Here is a 16,151-nt window from a genome sequence, read left to right as displayed (position 1 = left end):
ATGGGAGGAAAAGCCACATCCCAGTGGGAGGGGAGCAGGGAGCAGAATCTAGGAGTGTAAACTCCATTGCCTGGAGACCTATAGCTGTAATAATAATCACTCTTTGAAGTAAATTCTTTAAATAATCAATAATTTGTGCAATACTCTTGATTTGTAATTCAACCTTTTAACATTCCTCTTTGAAGAAGATAAACCTGCCTAAACCCCTGCTTTTGTAGAGAAATAAGCTGCATATAAATAAATAAATTGCAGGTAGTGTAGCTGGTTAAGGGGTGGTAGATGTGTGCCTAAAGACTAACCACTTAAGATTTTCTATGGAGGAAGCCTTGCTGAGTTAAGGCACATAACATGATTATCCCAGCAGCATGAATACTAGGAAGCATCAGCATCATTTGTCTACCCAGTAGTGTCTCTAATTAGGAGCATCTTGCAGCATTTCCCCAGATTTGTGGCATTCACTGGGCCTCGTAACTCAAATGTGTTTCATTTACTGCCTTAAGACATATGTTTCAGCTTGTTTGGGATCATTTAAGTGCTTGATAATACTTCCCTTCAGCTGTTGACATCTGGATAAATCCATTCTCATTTTCAGGCATTGTCTCCAATTTTAATAATGGAAGAGGCTATGTCAAAAGATGCTTAGTGTTTGTTTACTCAAAGGAACATTAATATTTGTTCTTATTACTTGCATCATGGCTTCCCAGCAGTAGAAGGCTTCGAAAGTAAACACGCATAATAATGTACCTTGATGAAGAACTCAAGCGAATCTAATCAATTATGATGAAACCGACTTAAAAATGTGTCAGGACTGCTAACATGAAAAGAGTTTAACTCTTTTAACAATTTACTTCATAGGCATCATTTGAGTTTCTGCTTATAGTTAAGGCACTGAAATGCCAAGGTGAAATGAATTTCTGCACCCCGTCATCCCCATATTTATTGTCTCGCTCTGATTGAAAGAGATGAGTGCTGAGTGATAGATTTACTGTGGTCAGCAGTAAGAAGACTAGAAAGTGTGACCTTTCAGGAGCGATCACCATCTAAATAGACAATTCCCTTGTCTCACATCCATCTACTCAGCTAGTAGCTGCCACTATGTGAATTTCCCTCTTTACTTCCCCATGGTACTATCCTCCATTATGGTTTTGCACATCTCAGATTCACTAAGCAATTTGGAAAGCAAAGCTACTCTCTTACATATTTAGCACAGTGTTCAAAGGCTGCATAAATGCTTGTTGAATAGTAAAAAGAACAGTTAACATTGATTGAGGTTTTACTATGCACCAGACAATGTGCTGAGTTTTATACACAATCTTCACATCATCTTAGGAGAGAAACTAAGAAACTGTGTTAGGACAAAGACTGAGACATAATGCGTTAGTTAAGGATATTTTGATGGCAAATAACAAAAACTCACTTGAAATTATTTAAAGTTGGGAAAGAAATTAGAATGTACTGGAAGGTCATTGAGAGAGCTTATGGAAATCAGATGCAGAAATTAAATATAGGTCTCAGGAGGTACTGTTACCGGGAAAGGTCTTTGAGATATAAGAAAGTGATCTCTCTCTTCCTTTGGTCCCTTATTGCTGCTTCTCCTCATCGCTGTGACTCCCTCTTTATGGATGCTTTTGCTGATTAGCGTGCATGTGGAACCACATGACAACACCACAATGCCAACCTCAACCCTCAAGTTTGCCTCACTCCATTCAAGCAAAGAGCCCAGATGGAGAGTGGCATCTAAATCCCAAATCTGTATTCCAGGGGGATACCCTGATTGTCTCTGATTGTCCTGGATCAGATACTGAAGGCTGGTTTATAAGTTGGGCAAGGACACCAGTGTCACCTTATAGACATGGCTACTTGTGGCTCATTCCTGTGGATGAGAGCGGGCACTTCTAATAGGAGTGTGGGCTCAACAGGCATTCCAAACTGTGTTGGCTAAAAGTGGATAAGAACTGGTAATTATAAAATCAATAAAAGTTGACAATGAATTGAATGTGGCATGAGATAGAAGGAGCAATTAGAGATGCCTCCAAGGGTTCTATCCTAGGGGATTAGGAGGATCTAGGATGAGACCCTTCCATTGGAATGGTGGGCAGAGAATGAGACAGTGAAAGAGCCTGTGAAACAATAATGTGAGTAACATGTTTTCTCATCTTAAGAAAACATAACTCTGCCTACAGTTTCCACTCAGACTAGTGAGTTAGGAGTTGTGGCTGTACAAACTCACCTCTTCCCTTCACTTCTACAGTCTCCCTCTGGGCTTCTTTTCTGACCTTTGCCACATGACCAGCTCCACCCCCCACCCCAAAGTGTGAAAATTTCTCTCTACAGATTTGTCTAATGCATAATAATTGAAGACAGAAGAAACTTCTATCCCTACTCAAATCTATTACTCTAAGAGGGCACAGTATTTATTCTGCCCATTATTGTACCCCTGGGCCTAACATGGGCAATTACAGATGGGCAATACATATATATTGCCTGAATATATTCAAATGTATATTTGAAAAGGACGTTTTCAAAAAAGATGTTTGCAAAATACCTGAGGAGGGAGAGGGGGATAGCTGCAGAAATACAACCAGTATAAAAATAGCTAATTTCCAAAATTGTGATTGAATTTCTAAAAGAAGTACAGGCACTACACTTAAAAGTAGGTTGACCAACTTGTTCTAGTTTTCCTGAGACTTTTCTGGTTTTCACACTGAAAGTCTCAAGCCCTGGGAAATACCTCAGTTCCGGGGAGACAGGGATGGTTGGTCATCTGGGCTTGTGACTTGTCTCAGCTGGCAGCTGTTCAAACATATTTTTTATGAAAGGCAGCTAGGTCGGACCAACATGATTCTTTCTTGGCTAAGAGGAAAAGCTTACATCTCAGCTCTCCCTTCCCCGTAAGGGCTTCCCATTCTTTGTCTTTACTTTGTTAACTGGCAACTAAGATACACCTGGAAATTGTGCCCTATCAACATAAACACGATACTGGTGGCTTATATGGTGCTCAGTCCCTGTAAAGGTGAACTCTAGAACAGAACAGGATGCATTATTTTGCTGTGTTACAAACTGAATTGTCATGTACATGATGATCTGATGTTTTTCTCTGAATCCAACCTTTTGATAGTGATGATGTTGTCCATGTGCCCTGTTGATCATGCAGACAAGTAACCTGGACTTTGAAGTTATGGAAAATGTGTACATTCATTGTCAGTTTAGAAATTACCATCTCAAGTCATCAATTCTCTTATTAGTGGAGTGTCCATATGTCCCTATACACTTGGGTCAGTCTTAGATTAAGTTTGTTGTCCTGATTTAAATATTAATGGCATCCCCTCTTAAAAATCCCAGTAAGAAAAAATAGGTCCAGGTTTGGGTGATGAATTGTATGCACACTTCTGAGCATAGTTATGTGATTCCCAGAACCTAATCACTCCAGTATATATTGATATATCAAGCTCCTGAATGTTCAAAGGCAGAGCTAGGTCCTAGAAGTGAGGTACTCCCAGCATTGTGCATGCAGCCCGTCTGCCCTATCGTTTCCTATTCTCCTTCCAGGATTCCCTGCCCTCTTCTATCTTGTAAATATATGCAGTATCAGATACAAGTTTGTTTATCATGGGTGTCAGAATCCTCCGATAAACATGCACGAGTATACCAGTCTCAAATATAATTTCCTTTCAACATGTAGATGAACTTTTCCTCTAAGAGAATTACCTTCAGTTCTATACTCATCTGTGTTTCTCTGTCATTCACAAAATATAGCTTCCTGATTCTTTTGCTGGCAAGGTTAATTTGTTTACTTCTTTTGGGCATTCGGGCTCTTTCATTTTCTATTTTAAGATGTTACTAGGACTGGGCTGTGATAAGTGTGTTATTCTATAAAATTGTAAAGCCATATGTGCAACTGGAACCTAAAGGGACCCAGAGGTCAGTAGGACATTAGGGGGTTAATGGATGCTGGAGGGGGCCAAGGAGAAAGAAGGATTTGGATCCTTTTTTTGCTCAGGTGAATCATTCTCTTGGCTTCAGTTACCTATCTCCAAATGGTTGCCAGGCCCGCCCCACTCCTGGCACCTACTGTTTCCTACTTTCTAGTGCCTGCTCCTACACATTCTGTTCCCTGTATACCTTTAAATATGTTAAATGCTCCAGACTTGGAAGGAGAGTTACACAGCTGTGTGCTCTGTTTTGCTGTGATCTTTTCATCTCTGATGTTATAATAAGAACTACTTGTAAAAAATCTGTTAATTATGAAATATAAGCACATGGCACACATTGACAGACTAGAATGGAATGAAATGAAAGGTAGTTCTCTCCTTCTGCCACCCATCTCCTGCTCTCACTACTCAGACAGATATCCATTTCTTAGGTATCTTTTCAGGAAGTTTGTACACACATGTATTAATGGATATCTTTTATATTCCAAATATACTTCCCGAGCTCTACTGTCTACTGAGTGCAAGCCACTAGGAAGTCACACATACAGAGAGGAGAAGGACACAGTGCATTCTTTCGCAAATCCAGACTCACAACTTGTCTCCCTGACTACAGATTTGCCTCATCCTCATCTACCCAGAATATGCCGCCAGAGCCATTTTCCCAAAATACTGCTTTCCTCATGTTCCTGCCCACAGAGTTGATGATGTTTCCTACCATCTATTTCTAAATTTCTCTGCCTCACTTTCAGAGCTTTCCTTTACCTTGAGTTCTTCTATATTCAAATGTCTAACAATGTTATTGCTGTTATAATGATTACAAAACCTGAATATGAATGCTCACCCGCAGAAAAATCAGTTTTGTCTTTTTCCCTGAGAAATGCTGCCTTCAGTCCCATCTCTGGAGGGCCGTCATGTATGTTGTTTCTCTCGAGCATCTTTTCTTCTCTCCACTTCAGGAAATGTTCCTATACATTAAGACTAGTCCTTGCATTACATAGGCGAGAAAACTGCATCTACAGGGACTAAGTGATTTCCCACAAGTCACATGCCTATTTGCTGGCAGAAATAAAACTAACTCTTAGCCTGGACCACTAGGCTTTGCTTTAAACCATACTCCTTTAAACTAGATCCTAGAAGTGGTATCACTATACCTATCCAAGCCACCACAAAGAAGAGAGCAGATTAAGTGCAGTAAAATACATTAGTTTATTGGATTTGTTCATTGCAAGATAGTAAGTGATTACAGTTCATTCTGAAGTGGGTGCTGATCTGTCCTCAAAGACAGCACCTGAGCTAAACAAACTTGGCAAGCCCTTCCCTACCTTCTCACCTATAAATGTGACGAGTAACACTTGCCTTGCATGCCTGAGTGAAGATGAAGACTTTTTTTGTCCAAATAGAGAGGATAGCTTCTCATTTAAGATCATGAAGGCCCAGTTTCCACTTCTTCTCCCTGTTATCAAATGTAAAGTGTGAAAATTAAAGATGAACTATGTCCAGTGTTTGGTATACAGTGGGTGCTCAATGACTTCAGCCTTGATAATTTGCCCAGCAACTGAGTCCCTCTAAGACTGATTCTTACCTTGCTTGAGTCAATGAACTTTTTTATTTATTCCAGCCTCACTCACATCACCCTGTAACCTGCTTGCCACCTTCAGCCTGGGCTTCTTCATTACTGCTCTTGGCCAGGTCTCCCAAATGCCCAACTGTGCCTGTATTTTTGTAAATCATTTGCTCCCAGATACTTATCTCTGCCAAGATACTTATCTTTTTATCCCTTTACTGTCTATTACTGAACATTTATCTGAATCACTTCTCTTTGTAACCATACTCTGTCTATGATGGTCTGTCTACTTGGGGGTAGATACCTCAAAACTCCCCTCCATGCCTATCAAAGGACCTAGTGTCCACAACTTGACGTTTCTCCATCTGGAATATCCTACCACCTGTCAGAACTCCATGGCCCAGGGTGGCATTATGACTTTCACTGACTACAGGCACTTCTGTCTTTTAAGGACCATTTCTCCACAAAAATATATTAAAAATCAGATTTCATAACTGTGTTGGCCTAAAGATGAATATAATCCAGGCTCTGTTCATTAATATGTATCATTCATATTACTTTTATATTTTTCTTCTGATTTAAAAATAAATTAAACATTTTGATGAGCCCCTAAAAGCATTGTGGGCCTCAGGCACTGTGCCTTCTATGTCTAGTGGATAAGTCAGCCCTGCAAGAGTCAGATATTCTTGAGTCCAATTTTGTATAAATTTGAGACATAGCAAAGAGAAAGAAGGGGCACAGGTAGTTATAGGAAAACCTAACACTCTTTGGTCTATCTATGTGAATGGTTGCTCATTTAGAGCTTGATGCCTTATTTCCACTTTTTTCTTCTCCATACCAATTTTTTTTTTCAGGGTGAATCTTTTCTACTCACGTTTAGGGCCTTGTTTTGGTGGATTGCTTTAATAAAGATGGATCTGTCAGACCTTGGAGAAGCCGCAGCCTTCCTCAGAAGAAGTGAAGCTGAGCTGCTTCTACTACAGGCCACAGCCTTGGATGGTGAGACATGTGGTGGTTGCTGGCTTCACTTTATTTTGCTCCTTCAAGGTGGTGACTAAGATATTTGATTGATAGAGAAGAGCCATCAGTTCTAGAGCCTAACCTATTTGCTTGGGGTGTGATCAGCCTCTAGGAAACTGAGCAATTGAGGGCCTCTGAGTATCCAGGGTAGGAATGGAAGTACCCACAGAAGAGGAGGGTGGCTGGGAGGCAGCCTAGGCCTGGGCCCTACATACTTGGTCCTAAGACAGGTTTTCTCTTCAAGGAGCCCCTGTTTTAACACAGACACCTGCAGGAATGGCCACAGACAAAGCCTTTCCTAGAAACCTCTTAGTTATCAGTAAATGACACAGTAGAGAGAGGGGCCTGTGACTTAGACTGGTGGGTGCGGTTCGTACATTGTGGGGAAGAAGAAAGGGAAAGACTCTGGTAAGGCTGCAGACTTTGAAGTTGTCTCTGGCTCTCTAGATTTTTCTGATGTTGGAGCCTTGCCTCTAACGGTCTTCTAGGTCAGCAGGGTCACTCAGCCAACACTAAGCAAAAGGTAATTAGGAGACTTGCTCACCCTGATTCATAATTCCTTGGTAGTTACAGGCAAGGACAAAGGTTAATGAGGATTAAAAACAAAAAGGCTAAGTTCTACATTGAAATCTCTAAATAAATGTTATTCTTTTTTCCTGCTACCTTTACACATCTGTGTTGAATTTCAGCGAATTCAGATTCACAGTGTGATATAGCATCAAGCTACCTACATGTCTTAATCCAAAATTATTCAGCAGTGCAACATAAGGACTGGCTGAATGTCGTTCTAGTATTCAGAATTAGTCAACATTAGACTTTAATATGACCAATTACAATTCAAGCCAGTTATGGAGGATATTATATTTCCATCACAGACCAGTCCTGGATCAGTTCCCAGTTTCCAGTCATTGGATTCATGACTGTGATTGGATTTTAGGCTAATCATAATCCATCAAATCAAATACAATAACAGAACTATCCCTGAGGTTAGAACTGGTCATGCAGAGGCTTATCACAGGTAGTTAGATAATGGAGGACAAGATAATAGTGGTGCCAGGAAGAAAAAAAAATTGAGCCTAAGCATTAGAGATAATTGGATGATGCATTTATTAAAATCAGCACCATAAATAATTACTTAAAACATAGCAATCTACATAATTTCCTATTAATTTTTTGGACCAAACAATCCTTCCTCATAGAAATGCACTGGCAGCAGAGACAAGTGTTAGCAAAAGTTGTTCATCTTCCCAGGCTGGTAGACAATGGAGTTTGCTTTTTTGAACTCTGGTCAAATGGAAGCAGTGTGATGAGAGTATTTAGCAGGTAGTCTTGGGATCAAATTCCCTGTCCTTGACCATCTCTGGCTGGGTAATTAGAGCAAATCACTTCACTTTATTGAGCCCTGGATTCCTCATGTATCAAAGGAGATAATAATACTTGTCCGGTCTATCTTCCTCCATTGCTGTGAGGACCAAATGAGACTATAAATGTGAAAAATAAATATAATGCATTATTATGATACCCGAGAAGGAAAACTAGAATTCCTGGGTGACAGTGAAGAAGCCCAGGTGGTTGTAGAGCTAGGACAAAACACCATTCCAAAGCCAAATGTAAATAATTTTTATATTAGAACATGTAAGCAATCTATTTAAAATAACTATAAGACTGAATATAGTATTACCCCTGTTTTAATCAATATCCTAGAAAAAAAGATTCAAAAGAAATGCTTCAATACATAACAGTGGTTATCTCTGAGTTGTTTGATTATGGGTGATTAAAAACATTCTTTTCTTCATACATTATTCTTCAAGCTTTCTTCAATAAGCACATATTAGCTTTATATTGGAAAATATATTTAATTGTCTAAAAATATGGAATCATATAGCAAAAGGCCTACTTTACAGATGAGAATATGAAGGCCAAAAGAGATGAAGTCATGTGGCTTTATATCTTGTTACAAGCAAAGCCAGTGTTAAAATCCTGGCTGCCTCCCCCAAATCAATTGCTTATCTGCATTTCCAGCTCTGCATTATTCTTGGACACCAGGAATTAAAATTGACGGAGTTCATTTGCTTCATTTTTTTAAAAAATGTCCCTGTCAGGGTTTGAGTCTCCTATGAGAAAGGATTTCTGATACTTTTTATCCCCCACTAAGTGTTTCCAGGGGTGGTAAGAGAGAGACTTCGTCATGAGGCAGGCGGTGAGCCTACTCCTGGAGAGAAGAATTGGAGGAGAAAAGCTAAGCATGTGTTAGAGGAGGCAGGCTGTAATGCAGGAGCACTGATCCAGGAGGTGGATGATCTCATTTCTAGAGTCATTATTATAGTGACTTCCACTAATTAGCCATGTGACTATGGGCAACTCTCTCCATCTCTCTCCCAAGGTTCATTTTCTAAAAAGAAAGAGAAAGAGAGACAGAGGGAGAGAGTCTGTGCCAGGTGACCTTCAAGTTTTTTTCAAGTGATAACATTTGGTTTAAAATGCAGAGCATTTTACCTTAAACACACACACAAAATGTATGCTAACTGGGTGCTTTTCAAAAACAAGTATATTTTCATAGACATAACACAAAGCAAAATCAGTTTTTGCAAAAAGGGACCAAAATAATGAATACAATGCAAAGCCAGTATTTAAAACACAAACGATAAGTAGAAAGCAAATGCACAATCAGCTAGATGGGAACATAAACTCCTCTTGCCAAGCAGTTTTAGTGGTGAATTGTTTGTAATCAGGCAAACGAAGAAGGCAGCACTGATAGCAAGAAAGTCGTGAGCAACCAAATTCTTTGCAGAAACTAGCATGGTGGAAGAAGGGGTGAATGGTGCCCAACTTCAGCTACTTTGTACACACTCCTTCCCCAGTCTTATTGCCTTCCTCTGGGAAATAAGGACCACCTGTCCTGCGGTAGTCAGCCCTCTCTAGCTTTTGTGACTCATATATTAGAGTTGATGGTGGGGACTGAGTTCGCATTACCTGTTAGTGCTGTGGTTATAGTGGGGTTTTCACCTGTGTCTTCCCTAGCCATTGGCTAACATTTTCCCTCCTTCAGCAAATGCTTTCCCCATCTACCTGAGTAGCTGTGACCTGGGGATTTCTGTGAGCTTCTACTAAGGCTCATTTTCATATATATATATTCATTTTAATATGCTTTTAAAGGAAAACGAGCCAACTCCTGGGTTCAAGTGATCTTCTCCATTCAGCCTCCTGAACAGCTAAGACTACAGTCATGCACCATCACACCTGGTTAATTTTTATTTTTTTATTTTTTATTGAGACAGAATATCACTCTGTCACCCAGGCTGGAGTGCAATGGCACGATCTTGGCTCACTGCAACCTCCAACTCCCTGGTTCAAGTGATTCTCCTGCCTCAGCCTCCTGAGTAGCTGGGATTACAGGCACACGCCACCATGCCCAGCTAATTTTTGTATTTTTAGTAGAAATGGGGTTTCACCGTGTTGGCCAGGCTGGTCTCAAACTCCTGACCTCGTGATCTGCCCGCCTCAGCCTCTCAAAGTGTTGGGATTACAGGCATGAGCCACTGCGCCCGGCCTTATTTGTTTTTTGTGGAGACAGGACTGGGGTAGTAAAGGGTCTTCCTATGTTGCCCAAGCTAGTTTTGAACTCCTGGGGTCTAGAGATCCTCTCACCTTGGCCTCCAAAGTGCTGGAATTATGAACATGAGCCACTGCACCCAGACCCTTAAAATCATATTTTTTATTCATTATCACTGTCTGCTTCAAATGGGAGAGAAAGAGAAGCTGCCTCAGGTGTTCATAAGAGTTCTGGCTCATTTCACCCCAGATCTCTTGTTGGTTAATCAGTTTATGGAGGGCTACTTTGCTTAGGGATGGGGTATAGGAACTGAGGAAGGTGAAAACAACCCGTATTCTCTCTCCTTAACCTGCCCCCCTGCCAATTCCACCATGTAATTCACTTAGCTGGTTTCCATTCCAAGATTTGAAATAAGGTCTAAAGAAACCCTGAAGAACATAACCATTAATCTAAATTTTCACTTAGTTGTTCCCAGACTTTTTCTGAACGAGTTTTCTGTGGGGAGGGAATCTGGAAGGGGTGCAAGCACCAGGGCAACCACCAAAGTCCTGGGGTGTGAGTGGAGGAAAGTGTTGGGGTTGGGAGGGGTGTTGCGAGGTAACTTTCTTGTAGCAAAATGGTCTATGGTGCCCCCAAGCTGCTGCTTGCTGAGATGTTCTTGTAGAGCCATTATGTGAGTGAGTGTATCTTCAGAATGAGCTTTCATGATTTTATCTAACTTTGCAAGTTCCTGTAGTCAACAAGCTGAGTTAGCAGAAATGAGATTAGATCTATCAGTATGAAAGTGTCCAGTGTGTATTTCTGTAAGTACTATAGCTATAGTCCATTTTTTTTTTTTTTTTTGCTCTACAGGGAAGAAGAAATGCTGGATTCCTGATGGTGAGAATGCTTATATAGAGGCTGAAGTAAAAGGGAGTGAAGATGATGGAACAGTAATTGTTGAGACAGCAGATGGAAAGGTAAAGAAATTTTTATTTCATTGCGGTGATGACTATGTTCTCTATCAAATAACTAAATATATTATTTCTATAATATTTTAATTAAAGATCTGGGGTAGGAGATGCCACTGACTCACTTTGGAGTCATTCATTTTAAGAAGCTCCTCCTTAAGTCAGTGGGCACAATGGCTCATGCCTGTAATCTCAGCACTTTGGGAGGCCGAGGCAGGCAAATTGCTTGAGCCCAGGAGTTTGAGAGCAGCCTGGGCAACGTGGCAAAATCCTGTATCTACAAAAAATACAAAAATAAGCCAGGCGTGGTGGTACATGATTGTAGTCCCAGCTACTCGGGAGGCTGAGGTGGGAGGATCACCTGAGTCTGGGGAGGTCGAGGTTGCAGTGAGCAGAGATCACATCACTGCACTCCTGGGCAACCAGAGTGAGATCCTGTCACCAAAAGCAAATAAACAAACAAAAACTCCACTTACCATCAAAGATTTAATGAAGAACAGTGAATAAATCAGAGTAAAACAATTGCCAGTGACAAGGATTATTGACTAGAACTCACAGCCATTTCTACTCTTTCATCAATGTTTCAAGTCAGTATTTTTAAAAAAAGGTATCCTGTGGGGTGAATAATGACTTACGGAACCATGAAGCAAGCTGTGTTTGTAGGATCAAGAATGAGATGTATAATTTCAGTAAAAATGGCATAGTGTCACAGAAGCCAAGAGATGGGGGAATGGCCAGTAACGACAAATAATACAGAAGAAGATTAAGAGTTGGAGAAAGTCTTGGATTTCAGAATTAGGAGGTCATCTATGACCTTCGTAAGAAAAGGTTATATCAAGTGTTGGGGTACAAGCTAGACTGTAAGGTTCACAGAAGAAGTGTATAGTGAAGCCATAATACCCCCCAGCCCCTTCTCCCTGCCACGAAGGCATTCAGAGCAGCAGGGTAACATTGAGAAGACAGCTTACTCTCAGAACCTTTGCCTACCTTGCTGACTTCACATTACCTGCCACCCTGTGGTGTAAGCCAGGCCCCATTTCTGCCCTACTTGAATGAACTCTTCCTTACAGATTTTACAGATGATTCCCTGCCAATATTCACTTCTCTAAACTCCTTTAAATTCTTCCTCTTCCAAAATCCATAACAAGCCACATCCTATAACAAACAGATATTATCGATATCGAGAAAGTTTGTCTTTTTAATGCTATCTTTGTTTTTAGGCAATTTATGATCTAACATGTCGCCATCTGATTTTTAAAATTCTGGAAGCCACTCATAAACTACCACATAGAATGCTTTCATATGTCTTCCTGAGAGTCAATATCTGTTACGTAAAAAAATCTCAAATTAGGTAGATGTTATTTAACTCTTCAGGAAATTAAGAAAAGAACTTGTTGCTTAGATGTTATTTAACTCTTCAGGAAATTAAGAAAAGAACTTGGTGATTTTTAACTGGAACATAAATAGATGGACAAAGGAAAATTCAGCAAGAAATTTTCCTTAGTCCTAAATCAGTGAACTAAGAAATAGACTCAATCAGGGTCACGTAGCCTTGGGACAATATTTTATTAGAAAAGATCCCCCAAAGAAATCTTGTGCCCATTAGCAGTCACTCCCTCTTCTTTCCTCCTACACTAGCCCCAGGCAATCACTGATCTACTTTCTATCTCTATAGATTTGCCTATTCTAGCAATTTCAGATAAATAGGAGCATATAATTGGTGGCCTTTTGTTTCTGGCTTCTTTCACTAAGCATAATGTTTTTGAGGTTCATTCACATTGTCACATGAATAAATATTTCATTCCTTTTTATGGATAAATAGTATTCCATTTTATGGATATACCATGTTGTTCATCCATTCATCAGTTGATTGTCACTGGGTTGTTTGTATGTTCTGTCTATTATGAATAATGTTTCTATGAACATACATGTGCAAGTTTTTGTGGGGACACGTTTTCATTTCTCTTGGGTTTATATCTAGGAGGGTATTTGCTGGATCATATGTTAACTCTATATTAAGCATTTTGAGAAATTTCCAAACTGCTTTCCAAAGAGGCTACCATTTTACATTTCCACCAGCAACATGTAAGAATTAAACTCTCTCCACATCCTTACTAACACATTTTATTTTCTTTTTGATTACAGCCGTTCTATTGTGCATGAAGTGGTATTTTAATGTGATTTTTATTTGCATTTCCCCAGTGACTAATGATGTTGAGCATCTTTTCATGTACATATTGGCCATTTGTTTATCTCCTTCAGAGAAATGTCTATTCAAGCTCTTTGCCCATTTTTTAAAATTGGGCCATTGCCTCTTCATTATTCAGTTGTAAGAGTTCTTTTTACTTTCTGGATGCAAATCCCTTATCAAATGTATTATTTGTACATATTTTCTCTCAGTCTATGTATTGTCTTTTCATTTTCTTAATGATGACCAACTAAATTTTATTAGGCCTCCAGATGTGAGGCTTGCTCTTCTGAGCACATTCTCCAAAACAAACTACTGTCCCTTCAACAGCACTTAAGGTGATTTGTGACTATAATGTGGTTACAACCATAGGAAGAAGAGCATTAAAGCCATTAATGCAGGTAGAAAGAAGAGTCTGAAGGTGATTTATTTTGTCCTGCTTGTCCTTCTTTCATGTAATGAAGGTCCCATTCCCCCAGCTTCACTCTCTATCTCCCTGGCTCCAGGATTCCTCTTCCTCATGTTAGAAGTGACTACACTTCCAATCACCTTTGGTCTTTGTAACATTAACAAAGGCAATAAATCTAGTGGGTATAAAGTACGACTTATTGATGAAAGTTGGTAATGAAAAACATAGAAAAATAGAATTAGGGAAAAGGGGAGGTTTTTGAAGATGTATGAGATATGATTCCGTTCTGCATGGGTTTGAGGGGAGATGAGGAGTCCTTGAAATACAGAAAGTGAAGGGACTCAAAAGAAGAAGGATTACTGTTAGAACAATGTCAAAGAAGGCAGATGGATAGAAATTGAATCAAGTATGTAAAGGGTGTGAGAGCCTTGGAAAGAAGCCATCACCAACTAGGATTAAATGGGGCAATCAGTTGACACAAATATGTATTAATCATGGAAAAGGGCTATAGAAAGGGTGTTAGGAAACCTGTGAGAAGAATCCCAAGAAACTTTGATAGTAGAAATGCATCCATATTAATCAAGATATTAATATTTATTGATTATTTACTATATCCCAAGCATTGTGATAGGTGCTTTAATAACTATATTTAATAACTATAGTTATTATGACAACATCAAAAATGAACATGCATGTGCAAGTTTTTGAACTTCATTAAAGAAGACAACATCAAAAATCCTTCTTAAGGTATTTATAATCTAGCCAGAAAATAATCTAACACAGTCAATTATTAAAATATACACAATACTATTAATGTAAAGATAGTACAAGTGATAAGACTTAACAGAAGAGGACAAACTAATAAGCTGGAGTAGTTGGGAAGGTTTGAGGGAGGAGACAGGTTTTGAACTAGGTCTGGAAGGATAAGATCTGCCTCCTTAATCCTCCACTCTAAGTTTCTTCTTCTAAATCTCCAAGGTATGTTGGGACATCAAGGGCTGGGAGTTAGGGGTTAGATTGTACATAATATGATCCATGTACTCTTAGAGGGAATCAGGGCTAGCCAGAAGCCATAAGATTAGAGTACTGCATGATAGAAAATCTTGATATAACAAAAATACTATGTTTACTTCATCTTTAGGGAAGGAGAGGGCTTTTTCAGGGAGAACACTTGTTTTTTTCCATGAAGGCTGGCTTAATTTCTTCTGGCCTCACCCCCTAATAAGGCATCATTTTTTCTTTTTGAGTCTGAATATTCTAATTCATGGGAAAATGAATACGCATAGGAGACAGGGGAATATATCATATATTTTTCTTCTCTCTGCAGAGTCTGAGCATAAAGGAGGACAAAATCCAGCAGATGAATCCTCCAGAGTTTGAAATGATTGAAGACATGGCAATGCTGACTCACCTCAATGAGGCATCCGTGCTGCATACCCTGAAGCAGCGCTATGGCCAGTGGATGATCTATGTGTGTAATATGCTTTCCTGCTGAACTGTCATGTTGGCACTCATATTGCATGTCCCAGTCTCTCCTGGGTGATCTCTTACATTGAGTTCAAGCATGCTCACACGGGGATAGTCCTTGAGCAATGTCTACTGGGAAGGGACCTTATCTTAGCATTTCCCCAATTTTATTTTGTCAACATTCATATGCCTTCCCACAGGTCATCCTTAGTTAAAAGCATGAGGCTTGGAGCCTGACAGACTAGCCACCAGCACTGTCACTTACTAGTTGTTAAGTTTCCTAACTTCTTGAAGTTGCCTTATCTATAAAGTGGGATAACAATGTCTGCCTCTCCATGGGAGCTTGGGGGATTAAATAAAAGAATGTAAGTAAAGCACATAGTTCAATGCATGTCACCTAGTGATTAATGAATGAGATGATTTCTTCATCATCTTTAAATTGATGATGGTTGGTTGCTCAGGTTCTTTGACTTATTCAAAACCTATGCAGCAGAAACAGTGCTGAGTAGATTAAGCTAAGATGTAGCATCTGGGACCCATGGCCATAGGAGCCATGGCATGCAACCAGCTTTCTCCTCAGCTCTCTGATTTACCATGTAACTGTATTAGTTTCCCTGGGATGCTGTAACAAAATTACCACAAGCTGGGTGGCTTAAAACAACAGAAATTATTCTCTTACAGTGCTGGAGGCCAGAAGTCCAAAATCAAATCCAATCAGCTGGGCGGCACTCCCTCTGGAGGCTCTTGGGGAGAATCCTTCCTTGTCTCTTCCAGCTTCTAGCGGCTCTAGCATTCCTTTTGGTTGTATCACTCCAGTCTCTGCCTCCATTGTCACATCACCTTCTCTTCTGTGTGCCTCTTATAAGAACACAAGTTATTGGATTTAAGACCCACCTGGATGTCATCATCCTGAGACCCTTAACCCGTAATTACATTTGTAAAGACTCTATTTTTTCCAAATAAGATCACATTCACAGGCTCTGGAGAATAGGACATAAACATATCTATTTGGGGGCCACAATTCAACCCCTTCAGTGACTGAGTGACCCACATGAGCTATTCCTTCTC

At 39.8% G+C, this 16,151-nt stretch overlaps 1 protein-coding gene across 5 annotated transcripts in view; it reads left to right on the top strand.

The window, feature by feature from the left end:
* Window positions 1-16,151, top strand: part of MYH15 (myosin heavy chain 15) — a 172,999-nt gene that overhangs the window by 28,272 nt on the left and 128,576 nt on the right. For 3 of the 5 annotated variants that reach the window (XM_055259984.2, XM_055259983.2, XM_063630610.1), the window contains exons 6-8: window positions 6,377-6,495; window positions 10,922-11,028; window positions 14,944-15,087. In XM_055259984.2, the coding sequence (XP_055115959.1) occupies window positions 6,377-6,495; window positions 10,922-11,028; window positions 14,944-15,087 (370 nt within the window). Of the gene's footprint in view, window positions 1-6,350; window positions 6,496-10,921; window positions 11,029-14,943; window positions 15,088-16,151 lie in introns of those variants that run through there. The other 2 variants (XM_055259985.2, XM_063630609.1) reach the window with 2 other exon arrangements.

The sequence above is a fragment of the Symphalangus syndactylus genome, chromosome 21, assembly GCF_028878055.3.
Source record: "Symphalangus syndactylus isolate Jambi chromosome 21, NHGRI_mSymSyn1-v2.1_pri, whole genome shotgun sequence".
In the NCBI taxonomy this organism is placed as follows: Eukaryota; Metazoa; Chordata; class Mammalia; order Primates; family Hylobatidae; genus Symphalangus; species Symphalangus syndactylus.
This window is presented reverse-complemented; position numbering and strand designations above follow the sequence as displayed.